Source organism: Sardina pilchardus, chromosome 6, assembly GCF_963854185.1.
Source record: "Sardina pilchardus chromosome 6, fSarPil1.1, whole genome shotgun sequence".
NCBI lineage: Eukaryota > Metazoa > Chordata > Actinopteri > Clupeiformes > Clupeidae > Sardina > Sardina pilchardus.
The window spans coordinates 29,022,807-29,034,323 of NC_084999.1; the positions used below are offsets into that span (position 1 = coordinate 29,022,807).

Below are 11,517 nucleotides of genomic sequence, written 5' to 3' on the forward strand. Positions count from 1 at the left end.
ACTTAAGTCCTAAAGATAACTATCTAAATTCTTATTGTTGCAACCTAAAAGATAAGCTGTAATTGACATCACGAGGGGCCTTGATCAGGGTGGTGAAGGGTTATAAATGTATCTTCATAGCGGCTCTGCTAGTGTGCTCAGCTTTGATGCAATCTTGTGACTAAGTGTGGATGCATCGGAAATGTTGCAGAGCACTGCGTAGTCGTGTCACTTCCTTTTCTACTTTGAGGTACAGTTCAGTTCACCACCATCAGAACACCACGAGAGGTAAGGCAGACAACATTTCCTTTTCTATCGTCCCTCGTTTTAGGCTTTTTTAACTGTTAATATAGGACATTTATTGTTTACATTAGCGAACTAAATATCAAAGTTATCGTTATTATCATTTATATATTTCAACATGTTAAACATAGCCTGCATTGCAACAGTAGCTTGGATAAACTGTCAGACACATGTGCCACCAGCAAAACAAATCGAGTACACACTTTACCAAGTTTACAAGTGTTATTTTGCACTATGAATGTTCACAAGTAAAAGTCTCTTATTGTGTATAGACCTTTCAAAGTGAGCTAAATTTAAATGCCGAATGTCAAAGTCTGGAATGTGAATGTAGCTTACCCAACTCACATGTATTGCTTTTTACTATCTAGTTAACAAATGTAAAACTGATTCTGTGCTCAGCTGATTGTGTTGACACGGGGTGGAGAGAAGAAGGTCTGATTCTGCTCTTTAAGATCAAAAGAATTAAAAAAAACAAACAATGTGTTGTTGCCAGGCTTGTTTCCCTGTCAATCAACATTATTTGCCATGTCAAACCCTGTGGTCACCAGCCAACCGGGAGCAGGGTCCTACGGTACTAATGTTCAGACTGGAGATTGGAGCTCTGGACTGTGCTCCTGCTGCAGTGATGTGCTGGTTTGTAAGTAGCCCTCTTAACACATCACTGTGTGTGTTCTCACACCTTTTGCTACCAGCAACACCTAGCATGAAACAAGCAACACTTTGCTGTGCAGCAGTTGATAGCTAACCTCAAATATTTAGATGTGAAGATTATGCACCATAACACACCCCTAATTACTTGATCACTGTCAAAGTATTCTTGTGTAAATGTTGTTTGTTAGCGTTGTCAGGGTTAGTAAGCGTTTTGGTTTAAGTTTAAAGTGTTTGGATACATTTTCATTACATGATCTAAAAATCTTGCACAGCCAAACAGCAAAAGCTATTGCGACTTCTGTGGTTGGTTCTCCAATCTTTCAAATACAATGTTGATACCCTTTAGCTACTGATAACCTGGGTGCTTTAAAATAGTTGCAACTGTTTGATTGTATTTGATTGTAACAATTGATGGTAATCTGACACTGAATTTTGGTGTTTGCATTGGTTTCCACTTCAGGCGTCCTGGGTTGTTTCTGCCCCCTTGCATTGGGATGTTATGCTGTAAACAAATATGGAGAGAATCCATGTTTAGCATGTGTTCCTGGAGGAATGGCATCGATGAGGACTCACATGAGGCTTACATATGGCATCCAGGTTGGCTACATCGTTTTATACCAACATTGATCTGACAACTGGTTGAGAAGTACTGAAATACCCTCTAATCTGAGTCAAACAGAAGTGTGTGTGTGTGTGTGTGTGTGTGTGTGTGTGTGTGTGTGTGTGTGTGTGTGCGTGTGTGTGTGTGTGTGTGTGTGTGTGTGTGTGTGTGTGTATAGGGGATACGAAACTCACAGAACTCAGAATGGCAGATTATTGTGCAACATAAGAAAAGGGCCATGTTTTGTCATCAACTATAGATGACTCACCTCTCTTTGAGGAAACAACAACAGATTCTGCCTAGGACAGACAGTGATTTAGGCCTACCTAGACTATTTAAATAACAGGATGTAGGCTATGCAGTTGAGAATATGTTCGTAACTGACGTACACATCTATATATTCTTTCAGGGTACACTGTGCAATGACGCTTTGATGACGACCTTTTGTGGATGGTGTGAGACATGCAGGATGGCCAGAGAGATTCGCTTCAGAAATGGAGACATTTCATGACACACACATGACTAATTACATTTTGTATGTTCTATCTCTGTTTCCCTCACACACTCTGTCTGCATACAGGTGTGCCTGCATCCTTTGTTATTTCTATAGACTTGATTATTTCACAATTGCAATACATTTAACACAATTCTCAATAAATCATGAAAGAAAAACATTAAAACATATTGTATGTCTTAGCATTTCCCAGTCCACCTCATTCTGAATCTGATCCCTTGCAAATTAACTGATGGGCATTAGGTAGAGCTGGTGGTCAAAGTCAACTCGTGTAAACATCTGAGAAGATCTTTTAGTAAGGCCAACGATGATTGGTTCTTGCTCGTCGTGACCTGGCAACCAAATGAAAGCTTCCAGACGCTTTATCCCAAACAGCAAAAAGAATCCAGGCTCTGTCTGTTTTGTTGCCACAATCAAGTTATTAGAGTAAATTATAAAATCGAAGGGTTTCTTCAGCGTGAACATCCAACATGTCTTCGAGAACACTTCCTCTTCTCTTCATTAATCTCGGTGGAGAAATGCTTTACATCCTGGATCAACGCCTACGAGCTCAGAATATCCCAGCCGACAAAGCCAAGAAAGGTAACATTAGCTAGCAATGCAATTAGCTAGCTAGCAGCTTGTATGTAGGACGTGAAACCCTTTCAGATACGCCAGTTGTACATTGATCCATGAGGCATAAGCCATAGCAACAGGCTGCCACAAACGATTTTACAGCTTTTATTGCATTATGCTGGTGGGATTGATGCACGTTGATTTTTTTTTTTTAAAAAGCTGTTGTCAGCCAGGACCAAGTGAAAGCTTTATGCTACGTCTCATGACCACGTAACAGCTCTGGCTAGATAAGTTATGTTAACGTCATAGCGACAAGCAAGTTGTTTCAAGCAGATCTGATAGCTTGATGTTTGACAGACGCGGTCTTTCAAACTAACATTAACGTTGTGTTGTCAGTCATGCTAAATGGCTACTGGCCAGTAAAGTCTCCCAGACAGCAATGTCTTATCCTTGTCTTGCGTTAATCTCGGATGACTGTCTGCAACTATTCAAGTGGGCATATTTTTTTAGTGAGAAAACTGAACATATTCAGATGGCCAATAGCTTGACCTTTATTTAGTTGATCATATTTATATCTTTATAAGTGTATGGGCTAATGTATTCATGCAACGCCATCCTTGCCACAGAGCAATATAAGTACCATTATGTTAGTGTAATTTAGCATACCTGTTTATTATTACAACCTCTATTAGTTTGCTTTAGCAAAATGTAATGCTTATAGTGATTTCTGTCGAAAGTCTTTGACTTCACTCTGAAGCTAATATCAACTGTTGTTACATCTGATTATTTATATTTACCTGGTAGCTGAATGGCTAGAGGAGGACAGAAGACAAGGTAAACATGTCCTTGCTTCGCCGATGGTAGGCTAGGCTTCTCGCTGGGTGGTACATCAACAGAAGATGAGGGGTTTTTAGTCTGGCTTGCTCCCCCCTCCTATGCCAAACTAGTCATATCAAACTAAGTAGGCTACGCTGCAAATCCACATGCTGACTGCCAATGTAGGCCTAGTCTGGCTCAGGTGTTTGTTCACAATGTGTCAGAGCCTGAATACTACTAGAACTACTCAAGAATGTGCACTATTGCCAGACTGCGTTGAACCTGGGGTTATTGTTGCCATTGTTGCCTGGGACATACGCTTTGAGGAATGTTTGGGGCTTCCCTTGTTTGCCTGGGCGAATGCTATATTTCAGTGTAGAAGATTGGTCACTAATGGTGAGTCCGCTTGCTGCCTCTATTTTCACTTCAATTACGACCAAACACCCTAAACCTCCCAATGAACTTCCATCCTAAATTGTGATGTGCATGTTCTGTATCCTCTGTGTCCTGTGATGTGGCAGTCATGAATGACATCATCACCACCATGTTCAATAAGAAGTTCCTGGAGGAGCTGTTCAAGCCACAGGAGCTGTACTCCAAGAAGGCCTTGAGAACAGTTTTTGACCGACTGGCCCATGCCTCGATCATGAGGCTCAACCAGGCCAGCATGGACAAGGTACGTCATTGTCTGTATTTTGTCGGTGGCACTCTCGTTCAAAAAGGAAACACAAGGTGATGAGAAATTTGGATTTCAATTATACCTGGACATTTTTGCTAAAAAGTAAAATAAATGGCAACTGTTATTCATCATTTATTGCAGTTAGTAAACCTACACAGTACAATATGATTTCCTTTGAAGGGGTTATTTGGCCTACATTTAATCAAATAGCACCCTCTGGTGTGTGGTAATGTTGACTTTTGGTGGTATTGTATCAACATTTCACAGGTGATTAGGCAATACACTCGTAAACATCATACTGATTACTTAACATCATTCTGAATGCTATTTTATTCATGCTAATAGATGGCCTTGAACCTTACTGGAATCCGATGCTACAGTTTTAAGCATACTGGCAAAATGTCAGGATTTATTTCATCATACATCGAAAAGTAAAATGTAGCTGTTTTTTGAAGTCTTTATAGCAATTAAAAGGCTCTCTCATCATGTTGCCCTTGTGCCTCTGTCCTACCAGCTCTATGATTTGATGACCATGGCTTTCAAGTATCAGGTCCTGCTCTGCCCACGACCAAAGGACATCTTGCTGGTCTCCTTCAACCATATGGACGCCATCAAAGACTTTGTGCGGGACACGCCGAGCATCCTCAGTCAGGTGGATGAGACGTACCGCCAGCTCATAGAGGTGGGTCACATTCACCGCACCTGTAGGCCATCGCACCGCGTCCACCTGAGGGCCTCTTACAGAGTGGACAGGTTCATTTCATTCCCATGTTCATTACCGCCGCCAAGGACGTCATGATTTCATGGGGGTTTCTTTGTCTGTCTGTCTTTCTGTCTGCCTGCTTGTCTGTCTGTTTGTTTGTTATTAAGTAAGTTATGGATGGATTTTGAGAAAATGTTCAGGGAAGGTCTGAAAAGACCCAGGGAAGAAACGATTACATTTTGGGAGTGATCAGTATTACTGTCTGGATCCAGGAAATGGTTATGTTTCCGGTTGGTGGAGGTCTGCGCTCTCTGAGTGCTTTTCTAGTTTCTCTATGCGGTTGCATGTATTTAATGACACATTGAAGTTTGTGGTATGTCACAGCAGAATCTAAACCAGAAATCCCATGGAATGAAGTCACAGAAACAATGTACTCTTGGTTATATTCACAGATATATACACCGCTCTCAGCTGGTGAGTTACAACTGATCAGGCAAACTCTCCTCATATTCTTCCAAGACATGCACATACGGGTGAGTCATGTTCTGCTCTCTGTCACAGCTGGGTGGGCTTGGGGTGAAGGTTATGTGAAATAAAGGAAAACGGGAACTTTTTTTGCAACTAGATTGGGAAACCACTTAGTTGGGAAACTAACCAAAATTGAGCAACAGCTGTAGCAACCAAGAAGTGTGTTATTTTTGTATTTTTCTCTAAATGATTGATTGATTTTGTTGTTTTCACCTGTTCTAGGTGTCCATATTCCTGAAAGACAAAGTACAGAATTCCAATGGACGTTTTGTACTCCCGACGTCTGGGCCAGTGCCATGTGGAACACAGGTTCCTGGACAGATCAGGTGACGTCACACCACTAGTTAAACGTTATCGGATCTAGCTGGGGTTTTATGAATGAAATGTAACTTTCCGAATTACCATTTTGATATTGCTGTGAAGCTTGAAGTATTGAATCATGCACAGTTGTTGTTAGTCTGAGCTGTGTTATCTGGCTGTAAACTGTTGTAAATTATATTCCAGAGTCGACCTCTCTAAGCTTTGGCTTCCTCCATTTTTGGCTGCACTCGTTGCTCTTCCTTATGTCTGTCCGTTTCTGTCTAGCTCACTTAGACAAACCCTTTTGAGAGTTAATTGCATTAGCCAAGAGACTGACTGTTGGATGTGACAGCCATCTAATTTTAGCTGGCTCTACTTTTAGCACAGCTCTAATTGTGATAGGATTGTGTGTGGTCATGCTGAAATGGCTTGAAACATTCATGTTTCACGGAGCAATGGTTCATGACAACAATAGAGCTTGTAGTCTGAAAATGAAACAAAAATAGTGCTTTGGTTGTCATCATGTACAGCAGATTGTCAGATGTTACCCATTTTACCTAAAAATTTACAGCATATTAGACTTACTATGTCTGATGTGCATTTTGTGTTAAAAAATAGGCTTTGGATTACCCTGCACTGCAGTATATCTGTATATTGTGAATTGAATCTGAAAATGTTGTAATGTGTGTGTGTGTGTGTGTGTGTGTGTGTGTGTGTGTGTGTGTGTGTGTGTGTGTGTGTGTGTGTGTGTGTGTGTGTGTGTGTGTCTGTGTGTCTGTGTGTCTGTGTGTCTGTGTGTCTGTGTGTGTGTGTGTGTGTGTGTGTGTGTGTGTGTCTGTGTGTGTTTCTGTGTGTCTGTGTGTCTGTGTGTGTGTGTGTGTGTGTGTGTGTGTGTGTGTGTTTGTGTTTCTCTGTGGGCCTGTCTCTTGATGTTTCAGGCAGTTCAGCTGTACTGGCGAGGAGCTTAACAGACTTCAGTTCTCCAACGGTGGGAACTATACCAGTGCTCACCGTGAGGGCTCGTTTGAAATGTTCGGCGAGAGGGTAATCAAGCTGGGCACAAACATGTAAGCCTCCCTCACTGGGCCTCACAGTTGATTACAAATGACAGTATACCAACAGCTAATGATGTGAACTAAAATGGGAGCAGTAAACGCACAGGCAAATTAATGTTATTATTGAGACACGATTAGAAGTTAAGTGTGTTTATGTTGCCCTTTAGGTATAGTGTGAGTCGTCCTGTGGAGACCCACATGTCAGGGACATCAAAGAACTCCGCACAGCACACTAAGGTGAAATGAATTTGCATGTAAATGGGTGTCATTTGTGACATTGTTTTTTTTTTGTACAAAAATGGGTTTATCCTAATACTTTCAAACTGTTTCTTTCAACACATTTTAGGTGAATACTGCACCCAACCCTCTTGCCAAAGAAGAACTAAATCTGCTTGCAAAACTTATGGGGGGTTTGGAGATGCAGACGCCCACCAACACAGACTCGGGGTTCCGTGTGAACCTATTTGCCACAGACGAGGAAGAGGAGTGAGTTTTTTTCCTTTTAATCTGTCCATCTAATCTGCTTTCAAAGTGGAGAACATTTCTACTAAAACCGATTGTGCGAATGCCATCATAGAGCTTTGCCTGTGTCTCTTGTATTTTTTCTTGATCTCAGAGAAGCTTTAATATCAAGACCGGATGACCTGTCATATGAAGTTATAAATATCCAAGCAACAAAGGTAAGATGAAGCAATATGCTATTACACTAATATAAAACAGGATTATCCTGGACACATACAAATTAATTTCTGGCAGGAATTGGAGGTACACAGTGAGGCTACTGTTTTGAAATTGAATAGCAGACAAGACCATAGGTAGTAGTATAATCTGCGTTTAGAGTGGAGCCAATTATAGATGTTTGTTCTAAACAGCATAATTGGTTTTATTGACCGTAAGAGCTGGACTGCTGAATCTGGGTTGGGTGAAGCTAACAGGATGACCACAAATGTAATCTCTACCACTAGACTGTGTTCTGACTCCCACTGGCCACGTGCCATGTGTTTCAGGACAAACAGGCCAATGCCGAGCTGGCCAAAATCATGGGGGAGTTTGGTGAATCTGGAGATCCCACCCCTACCTCCAGCAGCAAAGGAGATGACCTGCTAGCCATGATGGACGGCCTGTGATGCAGTGTGGATCCGTAGCGGTCCTCAAGGCTAAGGCTAAGCAGGTGATGGTGTCATGCGGTCATGCTGTGAACAAGGCATGGAGTAGACTGAGTACCTTTGCCTCACAGCTTGTGTGGACCTGCATGTGGCCCACATGAGGCCCACATGAGGCACAGCCTCCATTGAGTGTGTTTATAGAGTGGAGGTGTGTTGGGAGGACGACTCAGGTTTTGGCTCATCAAGGTATTTTGGGTTATCACAAATCTGCTGCAATAGTTTACTGTTCGGGCAAGGGGCAAAGTGTTTGCTTCAGTGTGTCGTGTTTGTGTGTGTGTGTGTGTGTGTGTGTGTATGTGTATGGCCACGACTAGAAACACCTCAGAGCATTTCTTTGTGTTGCTCCTTAATGTCCCCAAAGCTAAGATGATGTTTTTCCCGAAGAATTGGTGGAACACTGTGTTTCGTCAGCACCAGGAAGTGCATTACAACAGCTTAAGGTCGAATTGCTTTCCAATACCACCAGAGGGCGTACTTCATCTACAGGCATTTTGCAATGGTAGATCATGTGTAACTGAAATGCTGGTGTACTATAACCAATGTGTTAACCAAATACTAGTCCCCAGGCACAGTCTCGGTCATTGCTCTAAGGTTATCATGTTCAATTTGGTTAAACACTGTCAGAATCCTCATTTCATTTACTCATGGTCTTAATTGTTAACATAGGGTTGCACATACGGCACATGTCAGTTGTTTGGGAGGTTTTTAGCTTGTTGATCCAGCACCTGTCGTAAAAGCCTAGGCAATTGTTAATGTGTTGCACGCTCAATGGTGTTTTTTGCCCCCAACGGCACCTTCCAGGCAGCACAGCCTTAAAGGCACTACCTTTACCCTATCATCCTACCCCTAAACTGAGGGGAGTAGTGCCTTGAAGGCAGCGCTGCCTGGAAGGCACCATTGAGGGCAAATAATACCAAAGACCGTGTTGCACTGACCTGATGAGATAATAGCTTATCTGCTCAAGAGAGTAAAAACAGATATCCTAAGTGCACTTGTCATTGTGTTTCAAAGTTGTATATCCAAAAATATGTATGAACTGAATGTGATTGTCAGTTGGTCATAAATATAGGGTAACTTTAAAACTTTAAATATAGGGTCACTTTTTGAAAATGTTGCCCAGTCCATGGTTTAAAACACTTTACTGACTCACCACTGCAATGAATTTGATAATAATATAGACGTCGGTAAGGCAACAAATTATTTTGTAAATACGATTTTGAACTTATTCAATTATGTGGTTATTTAAGCATTTCATTGCATCTGTGTTTCTATTCTTTCTGTGAAATAGACCATGTTTATGAAAACAAAATTCTGTTTTTTTTTTTTTCATTTTTTTTTTTTTTTCCAAAAGTAGTTTGAATAAAAATTCTTTGAACTTGGTTGTTATGAGGTCACACGTTTGTTTTTAGAGCAAGATTATCTCAACCTACATCTTAATTTTGAATGTAACCTCTCACAGTTCTAAATTCTAAATGGAACATTTTGATCTTGTTGATTTGACATGAAAATGCTTGTGGTGAATTTCCCATAACCTACTGTACGGTACAGTCAGTGACCGATAAACCAGGACTACTAAGTCTTTGTCACAATGTCCCACCACCCACTCAGAGCCAGAGCTGCCTCCTACACAGCCAAGACATGTTTGGCAGTTGAATGACTGTTTCAGGCAAGCAATATTGAAAGACATGTATTCATTGTGAATCTGGGGGAGAGGACGCCCACATCTGTACCTTAGTGAGCTGCTTGATCTCATGCTAGCGACCTCACTCCAAACAGTCATGTTTTTTTTTTTGGGGGGGGGGGGGGCATCTGCATCATTTTAACCATTTTAAGACAGGCAGGTCTTTTTAAAAACATTTTACAAGGTTGCATCATACCACCCTTACGTTCTTTTTTGTTTGTTTGTATATTAGTTTGTTTGTTCAACCAGGTGAAAAGGTCAACTCTCAGTTTCATGACATTGACACTCGGTGAGTCAGAATCCAGCATAAAAGTCTACATTAAAAACAATATTAGTGGAATACACATTATATTATGTACATATTATTTGAATATACTTGCTGCATGGACTGACTGCAAGAGTGCATTTATATGCATGGAAATGTTTCAACTTGGTGTACCTCTGTCCCAAATGCACCCACAGAGAAAATAAATCTCACTTATCAAATCTCCCAACCCTCTTTTCAAGACACATGGCCAGCCAAACACCACATTTGGCATTATGTTGTTCACTATCAGATGCAAATTCACAATGCATTGTACTGTCAGTGATTTTTGGGTTAGCCAAGTTCATCGAACCACATGATGTGTTCAAGACTACACAGTATAATTTGGTGACCCACAACATTTAGTCTGGTTGCTTTTGTGTCATTTACTGTTTCGTATTTTCCCCATCCACTCATTCAGCTGACATCATGTCTTATTTCAGAGGATCCTCATAGCAACAGCACCTGTTTTGCGTGGCTATAACAAATGGAAAGAATACTCAAAAAGAAAATATCAGAGTCTGGGCTTGTCTCTATACACTCCACCCACAATCATGCACACTCATACAGACACACACACAAACACACACACACACACACACACACACACACACACACACTTAGAATCACCAAAATACCACAATCAAAACATGCTGAGACACCGCTCTGAGTGAGCGTGGGGGTGGGATATCTCAAAATGAAGAAACATTTTCGACACTCATCCCAGCTAGGACTAATCTGGGGAATCAGCGGCATCTCCCTGAAGGCATGACACCCAGACATGCACGACAAACACATGATTATTCCAGCTAAGTCAGATGGCCGTTATATGGTGAGTGTTGATTTAATGCTACTTCAACAATGAAATTCTCTCACCACAAAAACAAACATCCTCATTTACATAGCCACAAGATTCGACCACATGGAGGCTGTATGACAGATAAAAAAAAAAAAACTTGCTATAAGGGGATAATAAAGCAATTCCTCTCAATGGGATCAATTGCATTTGAATGGGCAGTTGGAGCAATCTATTTTGTAAATGGCTTATTAATGAGCTGTTTTGTACAATATGTATTATGGAGGTCCCACAGTGGGGTTCTGAGCCTGAAACATGTTTCTAATATAAAGGTTTTATGAAGTAAACTAGTACAAACTGTGTGTTTATTCTGTTGAACGTTAGAATCGGCCACCCACTAGATAAATCATTGCAGCTAAATTAAGTAAGCTTAAATCGCTAGAACATCTCAGCATGTTACATTTAAAGTCAATCATTAAACAGACAAAAGGAAACACACCCATGCAAAAAGATTATCTGCTGTCTGTTGGTGCACTTCTCACTCTCTCTCTCTCTCTCTCTCTCTCTCTCTCTCTCTCTCTCTCTCTCTCTCTCTCGCTCTCCTGCCATTCTTTTTAAAATATTTTCTCCATTGCCCGTGGGCATACACAGAATGAATCAGAGTTTCCACACCTCTAAAGGAGTGGGCCGGCCGATAAGCCACAGGCTGTCATAAATGTTTCATGTGGTGGAGGGCAAGAGCTGAGTCAGAACAGGAAAGCTACAGAGTCCAACCTCAGGTGCTGCCCTTTAAATGGTCCTCTCTGTTTGATTAGCGGGCCCCGCATCTTCCCACTGGTCACAGGCTTGGAGGGGTGGGTGGGACTGTTGATTATGCAGAGGTGGG

At 41.4% G+C, this 11,517-nt stretch overlaps 1 protein-coding gene and 1 long non-coding RNA gene across 3 annotated transcripts; both read left to right on the plus strand.

Annotated features, from left to right (window-relative positions):
* The first annotated feature begins 126 nt into the window (after positions 1–126).
* LOC134083143 (uncharacterized) lies at positions 127–1,530 on the plus strand. The gene is made up of 3 exons (XR_009939706.1): positions 127–267; positions 776–919; positions 1,394–1,530. It is a non-coding gene; the product is annotated as an uncharacterized LOC134083143 (long non-coding RNA).
* Positions 1,531–2,386: 856 nt separating this feature from the next.
* On the plus strand, positions 2,387–9,193 carry oscp1b (organic solute carrier partner 1b). Of its 2 annotated transcripts, none has more exons than XM_062539314.1 (10): positions 2,387–2,630; positions 3,941–4,095; positions 4,613–4,780; positions 5,254–5,334; positions 5,552–5,655; positions 6,568–6,696; positions 6,852–6,921; positions 7,031–7,170; positions 7,301–7,364; positions 7,692–9,193. In XM_062539314.1, the coding sequence occupies exons 1-10, from the start codon at positions 2,519–2,521 to the stop codon at positions 7,809–7,811; spliced, it is 1,143 nt and encodes a 380-aa protein (XP_062395298.1). In that variant the 5' UTR covers positions 2,387–2,518; the 3' UTR covers positions 7,812–9,193. The 2 variants fall into 2 exon arrangements, with proteins under 2 accessions (XP_062395298.1, XP_062395297.1); XM_062539313.1 differs by lacking the exon at positions 2,387–2,630 and adding an exon at positions 3,247–3,815.
* Positions 9,194–11,517: the final 2,324 nt, after the last annotated feature.